Source organism: Carcharhinus amblyrhynchos, chromosome 34, assembly GCF_965287045.1.
Source record: "Carcharhinus amblyrhynchos chromosome 34, sCarAmb.v2.hapA, whole genome shotgun sequence".
Lineage (NCBI taxonomy): Eukaryota > Metazoa > Chordata > Chondrichthyes > Carcharhiniformes > Carcharhinidae > Carcharhinus > Carcharhinus amblyrhynchos.
In genome coordinates, this window is record NC_137357.1 from 7,559,180 (window position 1) to 7,575,480 (window position 16,301).

The 16,301-nt window shown below is 41.7% G+C and overlaps 1 protein-coding gene across 1 annotated transcript in view; it reads left to right on the forward strand.

The window, feature by feature from the left end:
- The first annotated feature begins 392 nt into the window (after positions 1–392).
- LOC145361355 (AP-3 complex subunit mu-2) overlaps positions 393–16,301 on the forward strand; it is a 29,686-nt gene continuing 13,777 nt past the window's right edge. Inside the window, exons 1-4 of the mRNA XM_080217034.1 lie at positions 393–743; positions 9,248–9,419; positions 10,312–10,449; positions 16,032–16,117. Of these exons, the coding sequence (XP_080073160.1) occupies positions 471–743; positions 9,248–9,419; positions 10,312–10,449; positions 16,032–16,117 (669 nt within the window). The 5' untranslated portion in view covers positions 393–470. The remainder of the gene's footprint in view (positions 744–9,247; positions 9,420–10,311; positions 10,450–16,031; positions 16,118–16,301) is intronic.

Sequence of the window (16,301 nt, forward strand, 5' to 3'; positions counted from 1 at the left end):
TTAGTTCTTCGTTGTATCATTGGGAAGGAGATTTATTAACATTGTAAATTTGTTAGATTCATGTTTATGTTACATATGGGGTAGGCATCTTGTGTTGTGAATGCACATTACCCTATTTCAATGAGAGTGCTTGATTCGATATAAGGTACGAGGTACGAGGTACTTCAGTACTGGGTAGTGGCCGCCTGCACCTTATATTCGAGGTTTCAAACAGGGTACTCCTGCTTGGTCCTTTAATGGATACACGCAGGCCTTGTCCAATCAGCACCAAGTGAGGGCGGAACAGCCAATCATTGACTGGGGGGCGGGATTAGAGTGGGCGATTGGCCAATGAGACGGGCGGGGATCCCGGAAGTGATTGGAGAGCAAGCTGCAGGCGGAAGTGAGTGAGGAGAGGAGAGGAGAGCAGCTCAGCCAAGTTGTCTGAGCTAGCTCGGCCTGACCACCCACAGCTGTTTGCTCCTCTCAGCATGATCCACAGTTTGTTCCTCATTAACTCCTCCGGGGACATCTTCCTGGAGAAGCACTGGAAGAGTGTGGTGAGCCGTTCGGTTTGCGACTACTTCTTTGAAGCACAGGAGAAGGCGAACGAGTCGGAGAATGTGCCCCCGGTCATTCCCACTCCGCACCACTACTTGATCAGCGTCTACCGTGATCGCATCTTCTTCGTGGCTGTCATCCAGAGTGAGGTGCCGCCGCTGTTTGTCATCGAGTTCCTCCATCGGGTGGTTGACACGTTTCAGGTTAGTGGAGATTGGCATCTTCTCTTTCTGAAAGCTGCGTTTTCTTTCGCAGTACATTGTGGGGAATTTCCATTGATCCCAAAGAGAGACGTATTCAACTTACAAATTGCAACAAAGACACATAACAATAGAAATACAGGGCATCAAAATAGGAGTTGGATTCTACATTATCCTAAAATGCTAGAAGACAAGATAACCGTATAGGTGCCTCTGGGCCCTTCCTTATTTAAGTTTTGGTGATAAGAGCTGAATATGAACACTGTCTATTGATGAGATTTCTGCCCACAGTCCAACATTGCCTGTACTTCGGTTTCATTCCCCAAATTCCAGAGCAATGGCTGCCACATAAAGCCGACAGTTAGCTTGCGTTATGATGTTAAAAACTTTCATTAAAATAACGAGCTTTCTCCGTGGTTTGTGTGAAATGGTTCTTCCTCTTTGGTAAATCTTCGGGACCGCACACACAAACTGCAGTCTCTAATTTGCTGTGGCAGCCAGGCCAGTTAAGGAGAGAAAGTACAATTCATGTTATATCTGCGTTGTTGATTTACCTTCAGGATGGGCTGAACATTTTGGTAACTTGTCAGCTGTTGCAGAATTTTAGGCAATCAGATTTTTGTTTCGCTTTATGTGTCTCTGAAGTTTGTGACTGATTCATTTCGTGAGCAAATGCTGAAAATGAGTTTGCATCTGGTCTGTGCTAAAAAGCTGGATATAAATTGTTCCACCGCTGGAGTTTCCTGTGAATGTGACAGTTGTGTGATGAAAACAGAACATATTCAGCAGCTATATTGTCAAGAATTAGCACGTTTCAGATGGTGCGACCTTAGTCAAAGCTGCAATAACAAAGACAGGAAACTCTATTTACAAAGCTGATTAGAACATATTAAAATGGTGCGGAGAGAGGAAAAACTGGAGTAAATATAGAGTATAAATTGGCTCAGCAAGAGTCTTTGAGCAGACAGTTTTTAAAGCGGGGAGAGGTGAAAGTTCTGCTCAGGTTAAGGACCTAACTCTCCTGACATTTACTTGTTGGTTTTCTTCACTCGTGTTCAACTTTTTTGGTTTCCATTTTGCAACTGTTCACTCCACTTCTATTTTTCTGTTGCACTTTCACAAATTGATTGAAATTGTTTTAGCACATTCTCCAGTACTTTTCATTGCTATCTAGATTTTAAGTCTGTTCAGGGATTGTAAAAGCCCAAGTTTAAAGTGACCTTATTTACATTCTTGGTGTTCCGCCATAACTCTTAGTTCCCTTATTCTATGAACTAGCCAACATAAATCATTGAATCCCTGCAGTGCAAAATGAGGCCATTCAGCCCATCAAGGCTGCACCAACCGCAATCCTACCCAGGCCCTATCCCTGTAACTGCACATATTTACCCTGCTAACACCCCCCACCCTGACTCTTAAGGGAAATTTAAAATGGCCAGTCAACCTAACCTGCACATCTTTGGTGTGGGAGGAAACCAGAGCACCTGGAGGAAACCCATCCAGACACAAGGAGAACGTGCAAACTCCACACAGTTCTATGGCGTTCTTCTAGGCTTCAATTTTCAATTCTTACGGTTTCAACACAGTGTTGGTTTGTGTTTTCGTTCCAGTTGTTCTCGGATCTGTTTTATTTCCAATCATTCCTGTTCTTTATTGTCTTTGGTGTGAAGGAAAAAAATCTGTGACAATGTTAAACTGTAACTATCAAGATATGAAGAATATGGAAACCAGCCTCTTCCACAACACTAGTCACTTCCATAACATGATGCACATTTATATGAAACAAAATGAGACAAACTTCATGTTTCCTCCAGTTCTGTGGGGATATGTCTCAGTTTGAACAACTACTGTAACTGAAGAACATGAATTTACATTGAATGTAGTAAAAGAAAACTTCAGGATTAAGATAAATTGAAAACAGAAGTTGTCTTATGAAATTCAATCCTGACTGTCCACGATCTCAAATTCCTTCCATCTCATTTTTTTTTTTGGTAATCTCTAGATTGGATTATGGGCTTTACTTACTTAGTGGACCAGTGGTGTGATTGGAAATTTTGGTTTTGTCTGTCTTAGTGTATTGAACTAATGACTGCATGCATTATGACATCAATTGATACAGAACATGCAGACCATCAGTGAACTGTTGATGTAATCTGATTGGAGGATCTGCAGTACTGTTAAGGGCACAAAGCCAGATAATGCATGGCAAATGAGAACATTGATCACAGCTGGCAACAGCACTTGACAATGCCACTTGTGTAGTAAATTCCCAATTTTCCTTTATAATGTGAGGAAAAGACAAGAAAATCAGTTGTAGTGTGTTATGTCCTCATCAGTTTACAGAAGAATGAAGGGAGAAGGTAGAAAATGGTCTGTCTTGTTTACTTCAAACAAGTGGCTGGTTGTATTTCATAGTCAATCTCAGAACTGTGGCACAAATAGGAATCTTGAGATCTGTAAAGTATTGTAGAGAGCGTGATCCAGTTTGTGGCTTGAGTTGCCTCATCAGGTTAACATAACAGCCATTGTTTTCCTGTGCGGGCTGATTTGTTATGTGTGCAGCAATTGAAGTTTCCAGTTAAAAGAAGAAAGCTAAATTTTGATGCTAATTTCTCCAGTTCTGTATTATCACAATTTCACGTTTTTCACTGTATTGAAAGATTCTTCACACTGCAGTACAGTTTTGTGCAAGATCTCAGATGTTCTGGAGAGTTGCAGAGCACCTGTGATTTGCAGTAATGTTTGATGCAGATTGGACAGCTTATGGTCAGGATCACTCATTTTCTGAAGCTTCAAGTACTCTGTAGAATTGTTTTTACGGTGGAAGACATGTCGTTTTAATTTGCATTGTCCCAAGTAAGCGAGCAGTATTTTTAGCTTTAAAACCAAAGCCAAAAACCAACTGCACCAAATCATAGCTTTTATACAAGTGTTAGCTTGTCTCTCAAATCTGCGGTTTTGGCCACATTCCTTGTGTCTTGCCACGTGCACCCAATTGTACTTATAAAGAGATTCTGCTTTTCAGAAACAGCAGCAGTATAGAAATAGAATTTATGTCAACGATACCTTTTGCAGGTTGTTGGCAGAGTTCAAAAACAAGATGGTGCATTGAGTGGAATGGAAGAATGTTGAGGCCTGATATCAATATTACCTGCCAGTAGTGTCCTAAAGAAGCCAGTTGCCAGGTAAAGTTTGAATTGGAGTTTACCTATTTAGGTGGTTGGTTTGTATAATTGATTATTTTGAGTTTGGTTTGTTCATTTCTGATTCCAGTGGGTACTAGCAGACCATTTTTCATGTGCAAATCCACACATCAAGTCTATTTGAGGGTTGAGATAATTGCCTGATTCTATCTGGTCTTTTCAGTGGGGAGGAGAATGTCATCAGGTTGATGCACGTTACTGAAACCTATTTAGCCCACTTATTGCTGTTCAAGTTGAGAAGTGGTATGGTCATTCAAAAGGTCAAATCTCAGAATTGTGGAATGAAGAAATTTATGGTGTGGTGAGGTAGAATTACAGCACAGGAGACCAATTCGATGGCCATGTCCCTGCTAGCTATCAGCAGAAGTAGATGTTCAGATCACCAATCTGTCCAGTCCCTCTATGCTGATGTTGTAGTTAAGAAAGCCCATCTTTTTCAGGCTAAGAAATTCAACATGTCGACTATAACTCTCGCCAACTTTTCCAGATGCACCATAGAAAGCATCCTTTCCGGTTGTATTGCTGTTTGGTATGGCTCCTGCTCTGATCAAGATTACATGAAACTACAAAGGGTTGTGAATGTAGCCCAGTCCATCAAGCAAACTAGCCTCCCATTGACTCAGGAAAGTGTAGACTGTGTGTCGGAAAAGCAGCCAGCATAATCAAGGATTCCACACGTTCTAGACATACTCTCTTCCGCCACCTTTTATTGGGAAAAAAGTACAGAAGTCTAAGAACACATACTAGCTGACTCAAAAACAGCTTTTTCCTGTGCTGCCATCCAGACTTTTCAATGGACCTACCATATATTAAGCTAATCTTTCTCTTCACCCTATCTGTAACTGCAACACCTTATCTGCACCCTATCCTTTCCTTCTCTTTTATGTACTCCTTGAATACTATGCTTGTTTGTATAGTGCACAAGAAACAATACTTGTGACTGTATCCTGATAGATGTGACAATAATAAATCAAATTAAAAAAAGTTCATCCTACTCTGAACCTTTTCCCATAGCGCTGAAAATTGATTCTCTTCAGATGCTTATCCAACTTCCTTCTGAAAGCTGTAATTGAATCTGCTTCCTTCACACTGAGGCAGCGCTCTTCAGATCCTAATCACTCATGCTTAGGAAAAAGGTTTACCTCCTCTTGCTTGGTTCTTTGCCACTCATCTTTACATCATTGTAGTCTGGCTCTTGACCTTGCCACCAATGGGAAACAGTGTCTATTTAACTGCTTAGTCTCAACCCACCAGGATTTTGAACACCCCTATCAAATTTCCCCTCAAACTAAAGAGAATAACCCCAGTTTATCCATCTGTCAACATCACTGAATTCCAGGATCCCAGGATCTATTCTCATAAATCTTTTCTGCATTCTCTCCAAAGCCTCGAATTGTACACACAACTCCAGTTGAGATCAAACCAGCATTTTACAAATACTCATTACAATTTCCAGGGCACTGGTGAGGCCGCAGCTGGAGCACTGTGTGCAGTTTTGGCCGCCGCACTTACGCAAGGATATTTTGGCCTTGGAGGGAGTGCAGAGGAGGTTTACTAGGCTGATACCGGAGTTGAGGGGGTTGAACTATGAGGAGAGGCTGAATAAACTAGGCTTGTACTCGTTAGAGTTTAGAAGAATGAGGGGAGATCTCATTGAGACATATAAGATGATGAATGGGATGGATAGGATAGAGGTGGAGAGGCTCTTCCCGCTCAAAGGACAGTAGGACGAGAGGGCACAGCCTCAAGATAAAGGGGGGGGGGGAAGCGGTTTAGAACAGAGTTGAGGAGGAACTTCTTCACTCAAAGGGTGGTGAATCTCTGGAATTCTCTGCCCGTTGAAGTGGTGGAGGCTGCCTCGCTAAATATTTTTAAGACGCGGGTTGATAGGTTTTTGATAGGCAAAGGGATTAAGGGTTACGGGGAGAGGGTGGGAATGTGGAACTGAGACATGACAGATCAGCCATGATCTTATTGAATGGCGGGGCAGGCTTGAAGGGCTAGATGGCCTACTTCTGCTCCTAGTTCTTATGTTCTTGTACTGTGTAAAGATTTATAAACATATTTTGGCAGCTCTCTATTCCTGTATCCCCTTTAGTATTACACCCTTTCTTTTATATTGGTTGTCCTCCTCCTCCTTCCTACCAAAATATCTCTTCACACTTCTCTGCATTAAATTTCATCTTCCACCATTGAACCCAGTCTGTCTCCATCCTTTTAACTCTATCACTATCTTCCTCACAATTAACGATGCTTCCAAGTTTCATATCGTTTGCAATTATTGAAATTGTACCCTGTATATCCAAATCTAGGTCATTCGTTTTGATCAAAGAAAGTAATGGTCCTACTATCAACCCCAGGTGAACTGCACTTCCCTTGAGTTTGAAGAATACAGCTAGTCTAATTCCCCTATCCATTCCTTATAGCTCTGCAAATTGTTTCTTCTACAGTACAAGCTACTTTTTCTTGCAAGGTGCATTGTACTAAATTAATTGTGGCAGGGAAATAAAACAGAACCTGCAAAGTGAATATGATCCTTACTTTTTAAATATTTATGTCAAGAGTTCGTTGTGTTCCTGCTACGTAGTATCAGAATCCAAGTTGCAGACTTTTGCAGGAGCAGTTTGTTGAGGAACAGAATTGAATTCTCTCTGGAATTACTCTAACTCCAGTTAATTTAGTCTGGAAATAGGGTTTTCTTTAGTCATAAGAGCCCATTGTAAATGAGTTCCGTGATACAAAGGTGTGCAATAGTTGATTCCCTTTCAGACTGATGTTGTTCCGGTTATTTGTTTCCTGTAAAAACTTTCAACTGCTTCTTTATAAATTGTGGACACAAGATCTTGCAGTTCAGCTGTGTTGATAAACCACATGATGAAGCACATAATCCACGTATTTGATTTTTTTTGTCATTTAGGGTGAAGGGTGTTGATGTTGAGGTGGTGTAATTTTGTTTTCTTTTTCTACAATTATTTATATCTAGTACGACAATTGAGCACTCTGGAGGTCACTAACAAACAAGAGGAAGAATCAACTGCTTCACCCCAACATGATGCTTAAAATTCCAAACAATTTTTTTTTCACATTCCATACCATCCAACAAGCCATGTAGTTTGCAAAATATCATAACTGTGAACTTGTATTATTAAGTATTGAATGAGCCCAACTTGTGTGATGTGATCCCTTGAAACTATCAAAGATGAGACATGTTGACCCTGTCAATTTGGGTGTATTTGAACCCAATTCCCAGAAGTGAAGAGAGATTATACAAACCCACACCTTCAAATCACCTTGGGATTGAAAATACAGTTCTGGTGCTGTGCCTGCAGAGATGAGTTAACCTGCTTACATGTATTTTTTTAAAAAAGGAAGCAAGTCTAAATTAATCAATCTCTTAAATTATGAGAACGGGGGAAAGTAAGGAAGTGGCAGAGACGTTAAACAAGTAATTTGTATCTAATTCATTGTGCACACATTGATTACCTGCTATTATTGATTAAAAAAAATTAAAGTGGAAAGGCAGGGAAGAACTGAAAGCAATCATGATCACTCTTGAAAAAGTATGAGCAAAGCTAATAGGATGATGCTAACAAGTTCCCTGGACCTGATGGCCTGCATCCTAAGTCTTAAAACAAGTGGTTGCATTGATAACGGCCAGAATTTTACCACCCCACCTGCCATGGCATGAGAGTGGACGAAGGGCGGACAATGGAAATAACCATTGGCCTCGGGCAGGAATTTACAATTTTGGGATGAGTGAGACCATAAAATTCCATCTTGTGGCTACATTTGTTGTGATCTCTCAAAATTCCTTTGATTCTGGAACAGTTACAGTGGATTGAAAAAAAACACATATTTAATAGCCATATTCAGGAAAAGAGAGAAACCGAATGCTGGAAAGTATAGCCAGGAAGACATCTATCTTTGCAAAAATGTTAAACCATTATTCAGGAAGTTGTATCAGAAATGTTTAGAAAATCATGATTTTTGTGGAAGAAAAAGTGTATATGAGAAACTTATTTTGAGTTTTTTTGAGAATGTAAAAAGCAGGGTGGTTATGAGGAAATCAGTGTGTTTGGATTTCAAAAAAGCATTTCGCAAGTGCCACAAGTTGCATAAGAGCCCATGGTGTTGGGGTAATATATTAGCATAGTCATTTTCAGATTAGCGAATAGTAACGAATCAGGTGCCATGGGGATTATTATTGGGGCCTCAACTATTTCCAATCTATATGAATGACTTGGATGAAAGTACAGAGTGTACTGTAGCCATATTTGTTGCCACCAGAAGATGAGCAAGAAAGCAAATTGTGAGGAGGATAGGAAGATGCTACAAAGAGAGAGATTGATTTAAGAGAGTAAGCAAAAATTTAAGATGGAGTACAGTATAGGAAAATGTGAGGTTGTCCACTTTGGTAGGAAGCAAATATTATTTAAATTGAGAGACTGCAAAATGCGGCGTGCAGAAGGATCTGGATTTCCTTGTATGAAATATAAGTTCGCATGCAGTACAGGAAGTAATATGGAAGGCAGATGGAATGTTGCAATGGGTAGAAAAGTAAACCTTGTACAGTTGTACAGGGTGTTGGTGAGACCACATCTCGGTTACTGCAGAAGAGATATCCTTGTAGTAAGAAGGTATTGTCACAATGGATCGTGTCCCTGTCTCTGAGCGAGAAGCTCTAAGTTTGAGTCCTACCCCAAGGCTTGATGGTCAAGGAAGGTGGGTTCGTAACATGATCAAACAGACTGAGTATCGACTTGTAAATCCTTCCAACACGAGGCAAGAGTCGACAAGATTCCTGGTTAACCATGTGACAAAGTAAATTGGAGCCTCTACCATCACTATCTGTAGCTCCAGACTACATCATGCAAGGCTCATCATGTTGATTCCTGGGATGGAGGGGTTTCCTCATGAGGAAATATTGAGCAGGTTGGGCCTATACTCATTGAAGTTTAGAAGAATGAGAGGTTAGCATTTTGTAACATAAGAGCCTTGACAGGATAGATGCTGAGAAGATGTCTTCTCTTGTGGGGGAATCTAGAACTGGAGGGCACAGTTTCTGATTGTCAGAGGAGGAATTTCTTCTGAGGGTCCTTTTAATCTTTGGGAATTTTTTGTCCTGGAAACCATTGGAGGCTGGGTCAGTGAAGATATTAAATCTGTCTAAATCAGCTTTGTTGATCGACAAGACATTAGAGGATTATGAAGATATTCAGGATGATTTAATTTGTAATATCTAATGCAAAATTCATAGATCTTTAATAGTGCCAATGAATGATGTTTGCTGCTCTTTCTTTCCAGGACTATTTTGGAACCTGTTCAGAGGTGGCAATCAAAGACAATGTTGTGGTTGTGTATGAGGTGCTGGAAGAGATGTTGGACAATGGCTTCCCATTGGCAACTGAGTCTAATATTTTAAAGGAATTGATCAGACCTCCCACCATTCTCCGTACTGTTGTGAACACGATCACCGGTAGGTATTGTGGCATATGGCAGGAACAATTGCAAGAGTAACACAGAAATTTTTCATGTTTTGTGATACCTTCTTCATGTTCGACAGACAATCTAGAAATCAGCACCCAATTTCTGCACCTGTAAGGTTGACAGCATCTGTAGAGAATGGGCAGACTGGCGAATTTGCAGCCTTGCCTCCCACTTCTCCCAGAGGTTAGTCAGTGACAGTCAGGCATCAAGATGTAACTTGGATATTAAAGAGATGTAATATCAAGATGTATTTATGCTGTATTGACTCAATATTAGTGCTGTGAGAAGCTCTCCCTTTTTATGTACAATAACAGTAAAATAAGCCCCCATTTGCCTTATTTTTGACCTCATGCACCTCAATTTTGTCAGTTTATTATTTCTCTGGTCTGTCAATAATTTTAAAATACAGCTGTCTCTAATGATGCAACCTTTTGATCTTTTACATAGGTGACTGTGTTGGCTCTGACTGTTTCATGATATCCCATAAAATAGGTGTTTTAAGTGGTACAGCTTCTCTTGCAGTCTGCTGTTGTTTTGTTGTACCTTAGCTATTTTTAATTAATTGCAAATGAAAATTTCTGTCTTTTGGAAGGGTTTACTGAGGTGAGGTATTTTCAAGGACTCTGATGGCATTTGATCACATGAAAACATGACAAAGTACATTGAATTCCAGTTTTTGCCAAACCTGTTATGAACGGTATCTCTTTTGTTGAGACACCTTGAATCACAAAATTCAATCCAAACATGCTTAAATAAAGTTGAAAAGCTACTGTTCAAACGAAATGATTGAATATCTTGCATTGATAAATTTCACAGATACAAGATGAGCTATCTGTCTTTCTAATTTACTGCTGTATTCCTCACGATGATTTTATTTGTAGGTAGTACCAATGTCGGGGACCACCTTCCCACAGGACAGCTTTCTGTGGTGCCCTGGCGTCGTACAGGAGTGAGGTACGCTAATAATGAAGCCTACTTTGATGTGGTGGAAGAGATTGATGCCATCATTGACAAATCAGGTACAGATGGTATTGCAGCATTCTTTGTCACTGATGCAAAGCCATTACATTTTGTCTGACAATCTTGTGTACTTGGCATAACTTTATCTAATTTTATGACCAATGTTTTATATTCTGGGATATGTTCATTGCCAAGCTTGCAAATCAAATCTGCCCCATCCAGAGGTAGGAAAAAACAGACTGACTTCCTGTTTTTACTCATAGCCATTTTCCACACCACCTTTGTTTAACTTCACTTTTTTAAAACCTCAGAGCATGGATGGTGATGTGTCCCAAAGTAGGTGGTAACTGAGCTGAAATTCAATCGTAATGTCAAAGAACAAAGAAAATTACAGCTCAGGAACAGGCCCTTTGTCTCTCCAAGGCTGCACTGACCATGCTGCCCTACTTTATTAAAACCCCCTAGCTTTTCGGGGACCATATCCCTCTATTACCATTCTATTCATGTATTTGTCAAGACGCCCTTTAAAAGTCACTACCATTTCTGCTTCCACTACCTGCCCTGGCAACAGGCTCCAGGCACCCATCAGCCTCGTAATCTCTTTTAATCTCTGTGCCCCCTAGTAATTGACTCTTCCACCTGGTAAAAGCTTCTGACTATCCACTCTGTCCGTACCTCTCATAATCTTGTCGACTTCTATCAAGTTATCCCTCAACCTCTGTCGTTCCAGCGAGAACAAACCAAGTTTCTCCAACCTCTCTTTATAGCTAATGCCCTCCATACCAGGCAACATCCTGGTAAATCTTTTTTATCCCTCTCAAAGTCTCCACATCCTTCTGGTAGTATGTCAATTGGAATTGAACACTATATTCTAAGTTCTATACAGCTCCACATAACTTGCCGGTTTTTAAACTGAATGCACCGGCAAGCATGCCACATGCCTTCTTGACTACCTTCTCCACCTGCATTGTCATTTTCAGTGACCTGCGTACCTGTATGCCTAGATCCCTTTGCCTATCGATACTCCTGAGGGTTCTGCCATTTATTGTATATTTCCTATCTGTATTCAACCGACCAAAATGCATTACCTCACATTTGTCCAGATTAAACTCCATCTCTCCAACAAAGTCTCCAACTGATCTATATCCTGCTGTATCCTCTGATGATCCTCGTCGCTATCCACAAATCCACCAACCTTTGTGTCGTCCGCAAACTTACTAATCAAACCAGTTACATTTTCCTCAGTCATATATATTACAAACAGCAAAGGTCCTGAAGAATGCCACTCGTCACAGCTCTGTCTTCTTCCAGCCAGTTTTGTATCCACCTTCCAGCTCACCTCTGATCCCATGTGACTTCACCTTCTGCACCAGGCTGCCATGAGGGACTTGGTTAAACGTCTTACTGAAATGCATGTATAAAACATCCACTGCGCTACCCTCAATCATCTTATACATCACGCCAGCGGCGTAACGTTAGCCGTTTTCCAATCTTCCGGCACTTCCCCGGAATCCAGCAAAGATTGGTAAATAATCACTGAAGCATCCACTATCATCTCTGCCATTTCCTTCAGAACCCTGGGATGCGTTCCATCCGGTCCTGGGGACTTGTCCGTCATCAGTCCCGTTAGTCTTTCAAGCACTACCTCTCTAGTGACAGTAATCGCATTCAGGCCCTCAACTCCTGCCATCCTTCTATCTTTAATATCCGGCAAACGATTCGCGTCCTCCTCCGTGATGACCAAGGCAAAAAAACTTATTTAAGGCCTCTGCCATTTCCTCATCTCCCACCACTAAATCCCCCCTCTCATCCTCTCAGGGTCCAACATTCACTCTAGCCAGCCTCCTCCTCTTTATACATTTGTAAAAATTCTTACTGTCCTTTTTTATATTTAGTGCTAGTTTAGCTTCATAGTCTATCCTTCCTTTCTTTATCAACTTCTTAGTCATTCTTTGTTGATTTTTAAACCTCTCCCAATCTTCTTCTCGCCCACTACTTTTAGCCACTCTAAACGCATCAGCTTTTAATTTAATACTCTCCTTTATTTCCTTTGATAACCACGGCTGGTTATCCCTTCTCCTACATTCCTTCTTTACCATTGGAATAAATTTCTGCTGAGCACCGAAAAAGATCTCCTTAAAGATCCTCCACTGTTCCTCAGCAGTCCTACCGACCAATCTGCGCCCCCAATCTACATTTGCCAATTCCTCTCTCATCCTATCGTACTCCCCTCTGTTCAAACAGAGGACACAGGTTCGGGACCCTACTTTCTCATCCTCCATCTGCATCAAAAACTCAACTATACAATGATTGCTCGTCCCAAGAGGATCCCTCACAACAAGATCCCTAATTCTTCCTGCCTCGTTACACAACACCAGATCTAAGATAGCTCGCTCCCTCGTTGGTTCCGTCACACACTGTTCAAGGAAACTATCCCGACAGCATTCCAAGAACTCTTCCTCAAGCCCACCGCGTCCGACTTGGGTCAACCAATCAATATGCAGATTGAAATCCCACATAATTATTGCCGCTCCATTCCTGCACGCATCATTTATTTGCTTGTTTATAGCCCGCCCCACCTCCAAGTTATTATTTGGGGGCCTAGAGACCACACCCACCAGCGTCTTCCTCCCCTTGCTGTTCCTCATCTCCACCCACAACGATTCCACGTTCCGCTCTTTGGAGCCTATATTTTCCCTTACTACCGCCCTGATATTATCCTTAATCAGCAGAGCTACCCCTACCCACTTTTTCCTCCCTTCTATCCTTCCTAAACACTTGATACCCCTGGACATTCAGCTCTCAGTCCCTGTCACCCTGCAACCACGTTTCCGTAATGGCCACCAGATCATATCCATTTGTGCTGATCTGCGCCACCAGCTCATTCACTTTGTTCCAAATGCTTTGTGCATTCAGGTGAAGTGTCTTTTTCCCAGCCTTTATCTGGACCCTATTTGAAGGAACGCTACCAACCTTTCTCATACCCCCTCCTCCCTTTTATTATTGGGACATCCTCCACGTTTTCCTGCGCCTGTACCCTCTCTTTACTTTAGATATTGTAATTTCTCGCAGCCCCCCCCCCCCCCCCCCCCCCCCCAAAATTAATTTAAAGCCCTATCTACAGTCCTAGTTATACGATTCGCCAGGACTCTGGTCCCAGCACGGTTCAGACGAAGACCATCCCATCTGAACAGGTCCCACCTGCCCCAACACTGGTGCCAATGCCCCATAAATTCAAACCCATTGATCACTTGGCCACGCTCATTCCCAGCTCCCAATACCAGATCTAGTATGGCCCCTTCCCTGTCTTGAACTATCTACATTCTATTTCAAGAAGCCCTCCTGGATGCTCCTTACCAACTCTGCCCCATCCAGTCAATATAGGGGAAGTTAAAATCTCCCACAACAACCCTGTTACTTTTACACCTTACCGAAATCTGCCTACATGTTTGTTCCTCTGTTTCCCACTGGCAGTTAGGTGGCCTATACTAAACCCCCAACAATGTAACTACACCCTTCCTATTCCTGAGCTCGACCCATATTGCCTCGCTGTATGAACCCTCCAAGATGTCCTCCCAGAGTACAGCTGTAACATTCTCTTTAACCAGTAGTGCAACTCCCCCACCCTTTTTACATCCCCCTCTATCCCACCTAAACATCTGTATCCTGGAATGGTAAGCTGTCAATCCTGTCCTTCCTTTAACCAAGTCTCTGTAATAGCAATAACATCATAGTTCTTCATAATAATCTGCTTTACTTGTTGTTATACTTCTCATATTGAAACAAATGCACTTCAGTCCATCAGACCCTCTTTGATTTGCAACCCCACCCTGCCTGCTGTTTCTCTGAGTCTTACTGGCCCTACTGTCTGGTTTCCCTTCAGCTAACTCACCTTTGCTTTGGATCCCATCATCACCCCCCGCCTTCTCCTGTATGACACTAGCAAACCTCCCAGCCAGAATATTTATGCCTTCCAGTTTAGATGCATACCATTCTTTTTGTACAGGTCCCACCTGCCTCGGATGATACCTGAAACCCTCCCTCCTACCACCAGTTGTTTAGCCACACGTTGAACTGCACTATCTTTCTATTCCTAGCCTCACTGGCACGGGGAGTAATCCTGAGATTACAACCCTAGAGGTTCTGCTTTTTAACTTTATACCAAACTCCTGCTGCAGGACTTCACTCTTCCTACCTATGTCATTAGTACCAATCTGTATCACAACCTCTGACTGTTCTCCCCCCCTCCTCTCCCTTCAGAACACTGTCTGTTCAGAGACATCCTGGACCTTGGCACTAAGGAGGCAACATACCATCCTGGAGTCACTTTCACGTCCACAGAAGCGCCTATCTGCACCCCTAACTATGGAGTTCCCTATAACTATTGCTGTAGTCCCCTTTGTCGCTCCATGCTTAACAAGAGTTTTGTGCCACTGCTTTGGCTGCTGCTATGTCTTCGAATCTCTTGAGCTTCAGTTCACGTTGATGAATTTACAGCTCCGTTTCTTATTGCAAGCTATCATTCCGTGTAACTGTACTTCAAGATGGCGGCTCAACTTCTGGCACTGATTCTGTTTTTATATTCCTTGTGTTGACTATTTATCTGTTACTTCTTTCCCCATGTTAGTTGGTTAACACAAGCCATTTGAACTGGATGCTAATGTTGATTACATTGAGTCAGAACACTCCGACCTTACCGGTAACTGAGTTTCTTCAGACTGACTGCTGTGAACGGAGATTTGGCTGGGCACCAAAATCTCCTGTTCTCACTCGCAACGGGGCATATGAAACTGGAAAACTCGACCATGTCATTTGAATGCAGTCTCACCTCTTTCTGATGGAGTCACCAAGGCCAGTTATTACAGAGTGTCATGGCTGAATTAAGTCTAAGACTTTGGACCTCTGATCCAGTCAACTGATCTCCCAAGTTATGTTTGATCAATCGAGGATATATTGCTTCTGGGTATTACAAATAATGAATAATATGTAAAACACAAGTCTTAATTTTTTGTTCCCCTTGAGCTCTTGCTACAATCATAGAATCAGAATGATAAGAGCGCCCACTCTTTAAAAGAAATTAAGAACTATCCAACTCTCCAATTTGGAACAGTCTGTTCTTGCCCATAACCCTGAAAATATTGAATCTGCTTTGCATCACCTTTCAGGAAATGCATTGAGAATTAGTACCAACCATTGTCTAGCACTTCTCAGTGCTGCTGCGTGACCATCTGCAATGAGCTTTATTATAGCATTCCAGGTACCAGTTCTTGCATTGTCTTTCTTAAAATTCCATCTTGTTAAAACCCTGATGCACTTGCTGTCCTTGCCACCACCTCAGGATTGCATGGCAAACAGGGGAAACTGTTTATATAGGAATTTGTGTGGTCATGCACCTGAATGGCAGGGTGTTTATATAGGAGTTTCTGTGGTCATGCACCTGAATGGCAGGGGTGGTTCATGGAAAATCCTAAGTTTTTTTTTGTTCAAATAGATAACTCAATCTGATGGTTCTAGCTCCCTTTCGGTTTATATGAATTAATTTCATTGACAGGCAAATTGATAATGTTAATACATGCTCTTCTTATTGATCTGCTCTAATTTGGAATTGTTTGTGTTGATGCTTACCCCACTCCTGTTGCAGGTTCAACAGTATTTGCTGAAATACAGGGTGTTATTGATGCCTGTGTGAAGCTGACTGGAATGCCAGATCTCACCCTGTCATTCATGGTAAGATTTCTTGCAAATGGCTCACATATGACCAAGGAAATATTTGTTATGATTACATCCAGCCTTTCCTTATTAGCCTGTGAATTGAACGGAATTGGATGAAAGCTAGCATCAATGATGATGGAGACCTCAAGAGACATCTTGGCACTTCTGACTGCAGGTGGTTGCAAAAAAAATTGCTTTG